Here is a 15,000-nt window from a genome sequence, read left to right as displayed (position 1 = left end):
ACTCATCCCGGGTTCTCCTGGAATCACCACTATCATCACTCTATCACATCACCCCACCCATGTTCATCTCCACATCCACAATCATGCAGGCTGTAGCACAGACATTGAAAATGTGCAGCTACAACCACCACCAACACCAACACCACTACCACCAACAGACATAATAACCACATTGTCTACAGTGTCAGTGTCTGAGCCTTATCACCACTGATACCACGACCAGTGTTTCCCATACGTTGACTTATTTGTGGCGGCCCACCACAATATCAACACTGACCACCACACAGTGATTTTCCATGTTGTACTATTTAAATTGGATGGAATTCGTTCATTGTAGAGCTATGTGCACCTTTGCGCAGCCTCTCCTTGTCTCTCAACAAACCTACATGCATGTTTATAGAAAACATTAACAATCCTGCAATTGTTGGCATAAAAGTCGACTGGCTAAATTGTGCTTAAATCTGCATCATAACCACACTGCGCTAATTTGTTAAAAACTGTTGCATTCAAGTTAATTCTGCAAACCTACCACCACAAACAGAAGACAGAGCCTACACCCACATTCCCTTCAACACCACCTATCTATATGACAGAGCCTACAGCCACATTCCCTTCAACACCACCTATCTCTATGACAGAGCCTACAGCCACATTCCCTTCAACACCACCTATCTCTATGACAGTGCCTACACCCGCATTCCCTTCAACACCACCTATCTCTATGACAGAGCCTACACCCGCATTCCCTCCTCAAACAGTAGCATCTGTATCATCTGTATCATGCGCGGTCTATAAGTATAAGTATAAGTATAAGTATCAGTATATATACTCTTTTGATCCCGTGAGGGAAATTTGGTCACTGCATTTATCCCAATCCGTGAATTAGTGAAACATACACAGCGTACACACAGTGAGGTGAAGCACACACTAATCCCGGCGCAGTGAGCTGCCTACATCATCATACAACAGCGGCGCTCGGGGAGCAGTGAGGGGTTAGGTGCCTTGCTCAAGGGCACTTCAGCCGTGCCTACTGGTCAGGGTTCGAACCGGCAACCCTCTGGTTACAGGTCTGAAGTGCTAACCAATAGGTCATGGCTGCCCCGTCATCACCACCACCATCGCCAGCAGAGAGAGAAGATGAAGAAAGATGGAATGTATCCTCACTCAAACCTACCTTCCCCCAGGCTGTAGCGCAGACGCAGCTCCCAGGCCTGCAGGGTCTCGTGGCAGTCGAAGCCCAGCGCCACGCTCTGGCTCAGGCACAGGATGGTGAGCGACTGGCCCAGCGCTAGGCCCTCGTAGGGCAGGCCCGGCTCCAGGCCGAAGATGTGCTGCAGGGTCACGCTGCTCCGCTCGCGCTGTCCCGACGCCCGCTCCCCACGCTCCTTATACACCAGCACCACCAGGCAGTCTGAGAGAGGGGGGGGATGGAGAAAGGTATGAGAGAGAGAGAGGGAGAGAGGGAGAGAGGTGTGTGAGAGAGAGAGAGGTGAGAGAGGTGAGAGACAGACAGACAGAAAAAAGAGAGAAGTTGACAGAGAGGTGTAGAGGGTGTTGCAGAAACAATGACAGAGACAGAGAGAGAGAGACAGAGAGAGAGAGGAGAGAGTGGTACAGGGAGATAAGAGAACAGATGGGTATTCAGAGAAAAAATAACAAGGAATAACAATATAAAAAAGATGAAGGACGATTTGAGAGAAGGCAGAACATTATGAAAATAGAAGGAAGAGATGGGAACAGTATCATCATGATTAGATGTTATAGAACAAGGAAAGAAAGAAAGAAAGAAAGAAAGAAAGGAAATATAGATGGATGGAAGGGGTGGACAGAGGTGGGTATGTGTACAGAGAGAGAGAGAGAGCACAAAGAAAATAGTGCTATGATTATGTTTGAAGTGAATAGTCATGATTAAGGTTATATGAAGGTTGTATGCACAATGGAGAACGAACAAGTGAGTAGGAGGTCAGAGATGAACTGATCAAAGAGAGGAGTGGGTGAAGAGATGGACAAGGACAATGATTGGGAAATAAAATATTAGAGGGGAAACAATAGACTACAAGCGGCAGCGCGGGATGAGGAAATAGATTAGAAACAGATTATGCATGAAAGGGAGCGAAAGGGATAAAAAGCGTGAGGCAGCTACAAATTCGCCAAACCACTGAACAAGACTAGTCGTGTTGAGCTTAATTATGCTTAACGAGGCTCAATTACGACCATGCTCCAGCTATTCGTTCCAATTACTCCAATTAAACATAAAGAGGGGTAATTCATATAATGATTTCAACGCTCTTTTCGAGCCTGTGATCAGTACAGACAGGACTAGAGGCAGGGTCGTCGTACCCATGGCAAACGAACACAGTTGGGTCTCAAACATCCCTGCCTGGTAGTTAGGTATGTTTACCCTCTGCTTGGCATTGGTAGCGGTGTGTGTGGGGAAAAAAAATGAGTCGGGTCAGGTGCCTCACTGGCACTCTAGTTCGTTGTTAACCAAACACAACAGCAGCGGCGTCAACTGACAAAACATGACCTCCACTATGGCTTCTGTCCGTCACACACACACACACACACAGGCGCGCGTGCACGTGAAGGCTAGAGGGGCACCATCACATGCATGCATGCATTGCATGACCGCGGCGGTCCGGGGACAGCTGGAATAACAAGCGCTTCAAAGAGACGATTGACCCGCGCAGGCACCTACTGTACCGTAGGACGCCGGGCAACAAAGTGACAGCGAGAGGGTACAGTAACACCAAGGGCCCGCGCTGCTTATTCTAGTGCTGTTGCGTAATTCAGAGGACAGAGAGTCGTTCACCTTTGTTTTGGAATCATGCGTAAAGGGGCTTGAAAGTAGTAGCCTCTGGTGATGTCAGGAGACCACGATAAAAATAGCCTACATCAGGGACGGCTTTGCCCTATATGCAAACCTACTTCTTGTCCGAGATTATTGATTTCTAGGAACTCTATTCTGCTTATTAAACGTATCGAGTGTCTGGTACATTACTTACGGGGGGCTACTGCACAAGTTATCGGTTATGCGTAAATTCCAGAACGTCAAAAGGCACTCTGGGAATGTCTAACCGTAAATCAAGTACTGATGTTTTGAGGGGTTGCGGGCGACTAGACAAACTGTTGACTTTTGCTGGATATGACTTGAGTTGTGCACTGTTCCTTTAATTGTAACGTACCACTTTTTACCATGCAATACCTATCAATGTGGGCCAAACGAAGACTATTTGCTCCCACTTAAAACTACTGAACAGATTTTAAGTCACTGTATGCTATACATGTAGCATAATACGACAACGACACGCTTGTGAATCCCGACAGGCTTGCAGAACAAGACCAATTTGCAGGCGACATTTATCGTCAGAGCAAGTAGTGGCCCATGACACATAAAGTAACACAAGTTAAGACAACCAATACAGCTTTGAATTTTGTCTTAACTTTGTCATGGGTTGCAGTTAAACTCATCAACAGTCTTATGCTCTTCCCCAGGCGTAATGAATCAGAAGGAAAAAAAACATGTCAGTGTTTGACTTGAGCTGTCGGTTTGCGAACAGTACCTGCAACAGGCGAAGGCTTGCGGAGCACGACCCATCTACTCTTCCACTGAAACGAGAGACGACACAAGTAAACAACTTGACAACCAACACACACACAAAAAAAAACCGTGTAATACGCGTTTTCAAGAAAGGTCTTGAGTGGAAATCACAACTCGCAGACACCTTTTTGCCGTCTCGTATTTTCACTAGACCCTCCACGACCACAGAATCCGTCATCTTCAGTCATGGTTCCACAGGCATCCAGCTGTCCCGTCTGCTCGTGGTCCCCACGGAGGGTCACTTTCAAAATAACTTTATTGCCGCGGCATACACGCTTACGGACAACCTCCCTCTGCTCCTAAAGACCCATATGTTGCCCTCCCCTGACACAAGTTACATGGCGTGGCTAGTTGCCAGGTTTCTTATAATCGTTTCGCAGGTTAAAGGACAAGTGGTTCAATTTAGCATAGGGCAAGTGTGAGGAAAGTGCCACATCTTGTATTTAAAAGCATTCGGCAGTTGCACAATATCTGGATGCATCGCTTAATAGCGTGATTTTGTGAACTTCTTGTTCTTTGTAGTAATTGGCTCGGATCCAAAATCTACCACACTTTGACATTAGGTCTTCAATTGACAGTAACTGATCAATAACAGATTTCTCGGAAATGCTTATTAAAAATCTAATATGTCATGACATCTGGCAGCTTTAATATCTTCAAATAGACTCCCCTCCTGCAGACTTCCCCAAATTTTTGTGATGGTGATGAGACAGTTTAAAGGGCCAAAATTGATAAGTTATGTGGGGTGTCCTTCACAAAACACTGTTACTTGGAACAACGCGTTCTAATTAACAAGTGCAGGCTTTGCCAGCAGATTACCTCATCTCCATCATAGTACAAGGAGAACAAAGAGAATAGAAAGCCAAGTTGAGTTATGGAGTGATTTTCTCTCACTTTTGTACAACTGACAGCACTCTCAGTCAACATCAAAAGAGTCCACTCACTGGAGAATTTCTTCAGCTCCGAGGAGCATGTTTCATCAAGTTACTGCTGGTGGTGCTTAAGTGAGACTGAAGCTATTTGATAGTGTTTTCCATTTTGGGCAATATTTATTGTATAATAAACATGAAAATAACATACATCATATTCACAGTTGGGTTGTAAAAACTCCCTCTGTTCCCTTCAAGACATAAAATATGAAAATAAAAAAATAGTCCTTAGTTCCTCTCTGTACTGTGCTCCAAGTCAAACAGCCAAACAGATTTATCCCATATGTGTGCGTGTCCTTTAAAGATCCATATCTTCCTCAAGCACTTCAACTCAAGACCTTAACGTAAGTCACAAGTTCAGAGTTCGGCCAAAATACATGTCTACTCCCCAACAGCAGCACAGAATGTGCTTGATGAGATGTACTCCTGCATAGCTGTGTCTCCTTGACCAGCACTGGTTGAACGTAGTGTGTGTGCTTGTTCTTCTAGAGAGGTCCATGGCCTACTGTGCTGTGCTAGGACCCCGAGCGGACTTGTTTAGTGATCCAGTTGACGTAGTCGGCGACTTTGGTGTAGACGCCAGGCTTGTTCTTCCGTCCACAGCCGTCCCCCCAGCTGATCACTCCGTACAGGATGCTGACTCCATCGCGCGTGCAGGCCAACGGACCACCCGAGTCTCCCTGACACAGGCAGAAAGAGAAAGAGAGATTTCTGTATGTACAGTATAAAGGCAAAAATAAGGAAACATGCATATATGATACATTGTGATACATTTGTTTTTAATGTACAACACTTTAAAACTGTTAACTGTGATTGTTTTAAAAAGTAGTATATATTGACATTGACATATAAATATAACTGAATTCATACTAAAATGCATAGAGATGTATACACATCAAAATACATATTTAAACAGATATGGAACTACAGCATCTCACAAAAGTGACTACACACCTCACATTTCTGCAAATATTTTATTATATATTTTCATGGGACAACACTGAAGAAATTACACTTTAATACAATGTAAAGTAGTCAGTGTACAGCTTGTATAACAGTGTAAATTTGCTATCCCCTCAAAATAACTCAACACAGCCATTAATGTCTAAACTGCTGGCAACAAAAGTGAATACACCCCTAAGTGAAAATGTCCAAATTGTGCCCAAAGTGTCAATATTTAGTGTGGCTATCATTATTTTCCAGCACTGCCTTAACCATCTTGGGCATGGAGTTCACTAGAGCTTCACAGGTTGCCACTGGAATTCTCTTCATCTCCTTTATGATGATATCAAGGAGCTGGTGGATGTTAGAGACCTTGCGCTCCTCCACCTTCCATCTGGATGCCCCACAGATGCTCAATAGGGTTTAGGTCTAGAGACATGCTTGGCCAGTCCATCACCTTTACCCTTAGCTTCTTTAGCAAGGCAGTGGTCGCCTTGCTGTGTTTGGGGTCGTTATCATGTTGGAATACTGTCCTGCGGCCCAGTTTCCGAGGGGAGGGGATCATGCTCTGCTTCAGTATGCCACAGTACATGTTGGCATTCATGGTTCCCTCAATGAACTGTAGCTCCCCAGTGCCGGCAGCACTCATGCCCCCAGACCCAGACTATGACACTCCCACCACCATGCTTGACTGTAGGCAAGAGACACTTGTCTTTGTACTCCTCACCTGGTTGCCGCCACACACGCTTGACACCATCTGAACCAGATAAGTTTATCTTGGTCTCATCAGACCAGGACATGGTTTAAGTAATCCATGTCTTTAGTCTGCTTGTCTTCAGCAAACTGTTTGCGGGTCTTTTTTGTGCATCATCTTTAGAAGAGGCTTCCTTCTGGGACACCAATTTGATGTAGCGTGCGACGTACTGTATGGTCTGAGCACTGACAGGCTGACCTCCCCACTCCATCAACCTTTGCAGGCAATGCTGGCAGCACCCATATGTCTATTTTCCAAAGACAACCTTTGGATATGATGCTGAGCACTTCTTTGGTCGAACATGGCGAGGCCTGTTTCTGAGTGGAACCTATCCTGTTAAACCGCTGTATGGTCTTGGCCACCGTGCTGCAGCTCAGTTTCAGGGTGTTGGTGGCAATCTTCTTATAGTCTAGGCCAGGGGTATTCAATTAAACTTCAGCGTGGTCCAGTTACGGAAAATTCCCTCAAGCAAAGGTCCGGAGCATCATAATGTTTAACATGCGTGTATAGTATATATATATATATATATATATATATATATATATGGATATTTGGATATATATATATATATATATATATATATATATATATATATATAAATATATATATATATATATATTTATATGGATATATACTATATATATATATATATATATATATTTTGGACAGATGGATGGATGGATGGATGGAGCCTAGTTGTAGGCCTAGGCCTAATGTTTAATGTGAAATAAAATTAGTAGCCTAAAGGTAACATTCGAAATGAGGAGAAATAAGGAAGATATGAGTAGGCCCTAATTGGGGAGAAAAACTGAGTAGCCTTGGCTATTTTAAGATCTTAACGTGAACTTAAAATAAGATTTGAGCTGATTTGAGGATGGATATATTCCACAGCCTTGAACCCATCAATCAGCAAGTTTAATTCTATTTTTTTATTTTTTTTTAATGTTGACCGGAAATCCTGGAAACCTTAAGGAACATCACGTGGGCAGTGAATGGATGTGTTAAGATTGTGGTGGATCAATCATATTGCCCTCTTAATTAAATCGTAAATATTATGTGGTGTCAGTTCACTGTTGAATGGGTAGGCCTAGCTTCAAATTGGCGCTAGGTGCTTCAAATTGGTGCTTTTAACAATCGCCTATCTCAGAATATGTATAAGAGTCGGTCCAGGGCAATTCCGCGCAAAACTGTCACACCCATATAACGCCAACACAATGCCAACGTAGGGCTATTTAGTTGACGTTATGGACGTGACATTTCTGCGTGGTAATTTCCCCGATCGTTATATAAAGCTCTGTTCTCGCTGTCTAGCTTTCTCCCCTTTGAGCAATCCATGATTTGAAAATAACTTACTTATTGTTACATATCCATCCGATTGTTTCTCGTCCCGTCTCCTCTCCTCGCTCGTTTTCCCTGTCAGGCTATCAGTGAGTCTCTTCACCATAGTAGGGCCTAACTTTACTCACTGACTCGACTTTATCAGAATGCACAGATTTCACTGGCTGAGTAGCAGCAAGCGAGATGATGGTTCCTGAAGCTGTTATCCTACGAAACATTTAGCGCAGCTTTGAAATCTTCCGTGAAAATCTAAATTATTATGGTCTGGGTTCGGATAGGATCACGTCAGGGTCTGGACTCGGACCGCGGTCCGCCATTTGGTGACCCCTGGTCTAGGCCATCTTTATGTAGAGCAACAATTCCTTTTTTCAGATCCTCAGAGAGTTCTTTGCCATGAGGTGTCATGTTGAACTTCCAGTGACCAGTATTAGAGAGTGTGAGAGCGATAACACTAAATTTAACACACCTGCTCCCCATTCACACCTGAGACCTTGGGTAGGGAAAATGGCTTATTGGGCCCAATTTGGACATTTTCACTTAGGGCTGTACTCACTTTCGTCGCCAGGGGTTTAGACATTAATAGCTAATAGTAGTAAATAGGTAATAGACAGTATATTTACACTGTTATACAAGCTGTACACTGACTATTTTACATTGTAGCAAAGTGTCATTTCTTCAGTGTTGTCCCATGAAAAGATATAATAAAATATTTACAAAAAAGTAAGATACTGTACCTCCCTTCAGTGGATGTATACACAAACATGAACACACATACACACACCGACACACACACACATACACACATTTTATGTTACGACATGTTAAATTATGTTGGACCAGATGTGACTCCTGACCGGATGTGACTCTGACACAATCTTCCCACTTTGCTCACCCCTCCTGCCACCCAGTGTTACACAACCACCTCAAGTGTATAAGTGATCGGTGATGTGTCGGTGATGTGTCAGCTACTTACCTGGCAAGCGTCCACACAGCGGTTACTCCCCGCACACAACATTCCTGGACGAATCTCTGGGCCGTAGACTTCCGGCCGGGAGCACCAGTCAAAAGGGTAAATCCCAACCACACCTTCCCTCAGGTGGGAGTATGTGGTTCCCTCTGGAAAGAGATGTGAGTAGATAGTGAGAATTAGGCCTCACTGGATCCCACATATGTGTATGTATGTGTTTATGTGATAAGAAAGAAAGAAAAGAGAGACAGATAGATAGATAGATAGATAGATAGATAGATAGATAGATAGATAGATAGATAGATAGATAGATACTGTTAATACATAGATAGACATAAAGATAGATAGAGTGAGAGAGAGAAAGTTGGCAATGCAACAGTGATTTGATGTGTTTGTGATGTAATGTATTTGTCATGCTTGTAAAGATAACCAAACCTAAATTTGTGTGCGTATGTGAGTGTTTCCCTGCTGTCTATTGAGGCTTAACTACCGGTATGTACAACACAGGGGCACAGGGGAATTCTGTGTCACTTGATTCCATGATGTCAAATTCACTGTCACAGTCTTATCAGTGTTTTTCATCTATGGCCAAGACAAGTGTCGTCATGCCCCATTCCTTTCTGACTCAATATTGTGGTGTGTGTTATGTGTTTGTATTTGTGTGGTGTGTGCTTGTGCACTTCCCTGTGCATGGATACTCTGATGTATAACTGTGTGTATGTTTGTGTATAGCCTCTCTCTGTGTGTGTGAGTGTGAGTGTGTGTGTGTGTGTGTGTGTGTGTGTGCAGTGGTTACTGGGACAGGTTAGTGGGACTTGCCAGGTGGGGGAACCCTGAAATCCAGTGTCGGTGCAACGACTCACCGTTGGACAACATATTGACTCACCGTTGGACAACCGTTGGACAACATATTGACTCACCGTTGGACAACATATTGAGTATCGTGGTGTAGCCATACTTTTTGGACAAGAATTGCTAGCTTCTTGGTCAGCTCTGTACATGCTAAAATTAACTCACCATTTATTTTAACAATATCATTGCGCTATATTGTTGGTATGAAAGAATATGCCCCCCACACACACACACTTTAACCCCTGTGTGTGTGTGCATATTTTTCAGTAGTAGTTAGTGAAAGTGATATTTGCATTATATGTGTTTGTGTGTGTGTGTGTGTGTGTGTGTGTGTGTTTTTTCAGTAGTAGTTAGTGAAAGTGATATTTGCAGTATGTGTGTGTCTGTGTCTGTGTCTCTGTGTGTCTGTGTGTATGTGTGTGTCTGTGTGTGTGTGTTACGTACTCTCCGCAGTGTGTCCCCAGCCGGTGATTTGGCAGCAGTAGAAGTCGGGGAAGGTGGTGTTCTTCTCTGGCAAACAGATGGGCCGGATGAACGGACTTCTCCGGGCACAGCGGCCATCTTTCTTCTCTAACTTCAACAACACTACACATAACACACACACACACACACACACACACACACACACACACACACTTCAATTCAATTCAGTTCAGTTCAGATCAGCTCAGTCCAATTCATTAGTTTATAAATTTAATTAATTAATTCAAAATGCAGTGTGTGTGTGTGTGTGTGTGTTTGTGTTTGCATGTGTGCGTGCGTGCGTGTGTGTGAAACATTCAAAATGCTACTTGTACACAAGCACAATATAACACAAGATGTACAACACAGCAGCCCCAACATCACAATGTTTCTGAACTCAACACTAAGCTGCTGTGTAGATGATGTTCATGTTGCTGTCGATATAGTGTGCAGTCGGGTTGTTAAAGAAATATATTTAAACTGTGTTTTTACAGTTATTTTAGTTATAAATTGCAGAGGGAAAGGACCTGTAGTCCCATGAGAGCACAGTGAGTCTGGTAATCTAGGAGAGAGTGGGGTGGTGACAGTGTTTGAGTGAGGAATGTGGCTGTAGATGGGTGAGAGAGACAGTTGGGGGGGGGACAGGATTCTACTCTGCCATCTGGGACGGTCCGCACGGCCCACAGCTGTCATGGAGAAGCACAACTGTGACCGCGGAGACGTGTAGCCTGGGAGACGAGCCCATGTCATAATGAGGCTATGGTTCCATGGCAGAGTGCTCGGGCAAGTGGGGAAACCACAGAGTACACAGGTGTGTGTGTGTGTGTGTGTGTGTGTGTGTATACTAGCCTGCTTGTGTAATATCAATATGATATTTCAGTATTTGAGGCCCTGTTCATGGAGGGATGTGTGTGTGTGTGTGTGTGTGTGTGTGTGTGTGTGTGTGTGGCATACTACTGGAACCCATATTAGAGTGTAGGTGAGCATACTGAAGTTTGTGTGAGTTTTCATGCACATCCACATGCACGTTTATCGGTGTGTGTCTGCTTTCTCACTCACCAATATCATGACGGGTGGGCTCAAACTGGTTGTATGTAGGTGGAAAGAAATAGTTTTCTACACCGAAGCTCCTAGCATTGGGGCCTGTATCATTGAAAAAGTGCTGCCCAAGGACCACTTTAATTTTGGACTTTCTAGGACTGAACAATAAAAGAGAGAGCGACAGAGAGAGTGTGTGTGAGAGAGAGAGGACAGACAAACAAATAAGACAGTAAGCAAAAGAAAGATAGACAGTTTTTCTGACAGTTGGACAGTTGGTCACAAGTAAATAAACAAACCAAACAACCAGAGTGATCAAAAGACAGACAAACAAATAAAGCCTGTGTGGTAGTCACCCTCATTACCATCTCACACGCATGCCATCATGCTGCAGAACGACTTTACAATTTCATAGAGAATAAAAACAATGAATGAGAGACAAGACAGATAGATAGATAGATAGATAGATAAATAGATGGATGGAACTTCAGTCAGCCTGGCAGACAGTCAAAGAACCAACTCAACTCAAATTCGTGAAACATAGGCGGACATTTGTGTGGTAGAAACAGGGCGTGCTTTCAGTAGATGCAGTACAGAGGTGCAATAGAAGCAGTACAAACTTGCAGAAGAAGTACATACTTGCAGCAGAAGCTGAACAAACAGCAGTACAGACTTGCAGTAGATGCTGTGCATTCTTGTGGTAGAGGCAGTACATACAAATTGTAGACGCTGCACATAATAGTGGTAGAAACAGGCCTGGTCTGTTTTTTTTAGTTTCGGGTTGTATTTAAACTACTAAAACCCGTCAGATCGTCTGTTTAAAGCCCAATTCACACCAAAGATTCGCAATGACACGAAACAGTTGCAGAAAGGAGTTGCAGCTGTGTGAATTAGATGTTGCACGTTGTTGCAAGCCGTCACAAAGCATTCACCATGTCTAGTCACAGTTGCAAGGTTTTAGAATGTTGCAACTCATCTTGTCACGAATCTTTGGTGTGAATTGGGCTTAAGTCAGTATGGTGCAGACTGCGTACGCTAACATTATGATTAGATAGTATTAAAAGAGCTCTAAAGCTTGTTTTTATGCTGGCAACAAAACAAAAGGGTTTGCAAACGTTATTCTTTATTCTAAATATGTACTGCCATGGCGATAAAGAGAAAGAAGTAGGCTATGATTTGAAATGTAAGCTGACTGTTGTCAAATTTCCCAAATAAAATACGGGAGAAACGATATGGTTCATGCTCTCATGCTGTTTCACTCATGCTGAAAAGGAGGGAGAATGAAACATTACGCATGTTCCACTTTTGCATAAATAATTCCTGAACGGTTTTAGTCAGGGCTGATAATGCAACTGTATTTGACAAAGGACCGATATAGGCTAGGTTGCTAGTGACAAAATATGATACGATCTTTTTGTATCTTATCTTACTCAATGAACAACATCTCAACACTAAATGAATGATGATCCGTCATCAGATAGCCTAGTCATATGGGTAGACATTCAGTGTATTTGAAATAATTCATTTGGTAATATTTTCCATCTTTGCAGAGGAAAAGTTTTGTGTAAAGGGAATTAATGGCCTGTCTCATATAGACGCCTGTCTCTAATACTAGCCAGTGCAGTTTGGCGATTTGGGAAAATAAAAAAGCCTGGGCTATTATTTGGAGTTTTACGGTACATACTTGCAGTATAAGCAGTAGTGGTAGAACCAATACAAACTAACGGAAGAGGTAGTACACACTAGCGGTAGAGGCAGGTAGTACATACTAGAGTAGAAGCAGTAGTGGTAGAGGTAGTAGCCTACATGCTAGCAGTAGAGGTAGAAGTGGTAGAGGTAGAAGAAGAACATACTTGCGGGAGAAGCAGTGGGCGGCTGACACCACCCAGCAGGCGTGTATCAAAGTGCCCCCACAGAACTCCTCCCCTATGTAGATGCCGGCCATCCAGGGATGCGAGCCTGGCAGTGCCGAGGTCCCCCCCAGGATCCGGCCCCGTGGGATTCGCTTCTTGTGCCGTGTGCCACACTTGTTGGGTCGGATGGGGCGAAGCAGATTGGTGGGGCTGGGAGCTGGTCTCTCACGGGGGGGCATAGGGACGACTCGCCTGGATGCTGCCAGAGACATACAGGGAGAAATCTTGGTCACGGTTGGTTTGAATGTGTGTGTGTGTGTGTCATCATTGTAACAAAGGGATGCTTTTTTAACCCTTGTGTTGTCCTCAAATCTTACCGACACTCTTTATCCTTGGGGTCAATTTGACCCCAGCTAAATAAACCCTCAGAAAATGATTATAATTCATACCCAGTTTTTTTGTGACAGGTACTTAACAAGAGTGTAATAACCACCATCAAAAGCCCTACAAAACAATCCCACCCCCCCAAACCCCATTATGAACCTTGGAACCCTGGCTGGCAATATTGCCCATCCAGTGTCAGCAGCCCAAAGGCTTGCTGTTGCTTCCCCTTTTCACTTATACAGTCCTGCCAAAATGACTTATATTTAATATGTACTTGTGTATGTAATAATGATAATAACAATATGTTCTCATACTATTCAAATAATAATATCCATAATGTGTCAAATATTCATGTATCCTATGTTTCATACAGCTGGGGTCAAACTGACCCCAAGGAACATCAATGTACAAAATATTTATACAGGACAGTGAAAACAAATTATTGTACAAATTTCATGCTAACTCTGTTGTACCCTTCAATTGAGGAAAAGTCATGAAACATGAAGGAAAAAAAACATATATTTTATGATGTTAAACGTTGCTTGGGGTTAAATTGACCCCAAGGATAACATGAGGATAATACCATTGCTTTCAAGAATGGACAAACTAAGAATCATGTGATCATGTATGGGTATTTTTATTCCTGATCTTGCGTGTGATATAACACAGCTGTATGTACATTTTGCAGCTTGTTCATGCTTATCATGTCATATTTGTGTGTTCTGACAACTTGCTTTGTTTCACACCCTCATTACCAAAACACCTTTTATTATTACATAAACTGCCAAAATGCATTTGTTGTTATTTCTGTATGCTGTGAATAACCAATAAGGACAAAGTTGTAAGAAATGTAAATAAAATATAAAAAAAGAAATATAGATAATCAGTGAAACAGAGGGAAAGCCTGAAATGTACCACATACAGGACTGCTAAACGTGTTGTTAGACTGTGAAGTCTTTACATCATATGGCCGACTACGCCACACAATGCAACGGAGCTTATGCGAGGGGACAGAAAGACAGCACCCTGAATTATAACCCTTTTCCTGGCATAGCCGTAGCCGTGCAAGAGTAATAAACAAACCTGCTATTTACAATCAAAAAGTTGTCATCAGAAAGTTTTATTTTTTTAAATCATGATTTATGGTTTAATCATAAATTGTAAATTTAGTTTATTTGCTTTCAAAAAAGAGACACCAGTGTAATAAATTTAGATATTTTACATCATCCCATTGATCAAATGGTAGAGGCTCTTAATCGTGAATTAGGCGCTCTGCTTGACAGAGTGGCACCCCTTAAAGACTAAAAAAGGCCCTGTAGCAAACTGACACCTTGGATGAACGAAATATCCATGATCTAAAAAAAAGATCATGTAGGAAAGCTGAGAGAACATGGAGAAAACCAAGTTACAGGTTCACCGTGCCATTCTAAAAAGAAAAATTGCAAATTATAATAGAGCTATTCTGAATGAGAGGAGGAACCACTTCTCTTAGGTAATTGCTGAAAACAGTGGAAACTCTAGGGTGTTGTTCTCTACCATTGATAGGTTATTGCATCAAACACCTTTTTTGATACACTCAGTCAGGCATCCTCTCTAAGATGCTAAGAATTTGCAGACTTCTTCAAAAACAAAGTCATTTCTATAAGGGAGGCTATTGGTAACACAAGTAATATGTTTGATAGTACACCCAAAAACAGCCCCCCAAAATTAAGGTCCTTTAGCACTATTGCTCAATCTGAGCTTGGTAAAATTATAACTCAAACCGGCTCCTCAACATGTGTTTTAGATCCAATCCCTACTACATTCCTCAAAAAAGTATATGATGGCTTAGCTCCCTTTTTTCTCAAGGTAATAAATACCTCATTAGAAACAGGTATATT

The 15,000-nt window shown here is 42.7% G+C and overlaps 2 protein-coding genes across 4 annotated transcripts in view; both read right to left on the bottom strand.

Moving 5' to 3' along the window:
- The window catches only part of LOC125289775 (protein Dok-7-like), a 41,970-nt gene extending 38,084 nt beyond the window's left edge, over positions 1–3,886 (bottom strand). For all 3 annotated transcript variants that reach the window (XM_048236764.1, XM_048236766.1, XM_048236765.1), the window contains exons 1-3: positions 3,726–3,886; positions 3,564–3,609; positions 1,175–1,411 (exon numbers count right to left, since the gene is read on the bottom strand). In XM_048236764.1, coding sequence (XP_048092721.1) covers positions 1,175–1,411; positions 3,564–3,609; positions 3,726–3,779 — 337 coding nt within the window. In that variant the 5' untranslated portion in view covers positions 3,780–3,886. The remainder of the gene's footprint in view (positions 1–1,174; positions 1,412–3,563; positions 3,610–3,725) is intronic.
- Positions 3,887–4,625: 739 nt separating this feature from the next.
- The window catches only part of LOC125289777 (hepatocyte growth factor activator), a 27,918-nt gene continuing 17,543 nt past the window's right edge, over positions 4,626–15,000 (bottom strand). The window contains exons 10-14 of the mRNA XM_048236769.1: positions 12,737–12,995; positions 10,905–11,044; positions 9,828–9,968; positions 8,538–8,680; positions 4,626–5,210 (exon numbers count right to left, since the gene is read on the bottom strand). Coding sequence (XP_048092726.1) covers positions 5,046–5,210; positions 8,538–8,680; positions 9,828–9,968; positions 10,905–11,044; positions 12,737–12,995 — 848 coding nt within the window. The 3' untranslated portion in view covers positions 4,626–5,045. The remainder of the gene's footprint in view (positions 5,211–8,537; positions 8,681–9,827; positions 9,969–10,904; positions 11,045–12,736; positions 12,996–15,000) is intronic.

Source organism: Alosa alosa, chromosome 24 (genome assembly GCF_017589495.1).
Source record: "Alosa alosa isolate M-15738 ecotype Scorff River chromosome 24, AALO_Geno_1.1, whole genome shotgun sequence".
Lineage (NCBI taxonomy): Eukaryota > Metazoa > Chordata > Actinopteri > Clupeiformes > Clupeidae > Alosa > Alosa alosa.
Note: the sequence above shows the minus strand (reverse complement) of the source record. Positions and strands in the feature narration are given on the sequence as shown.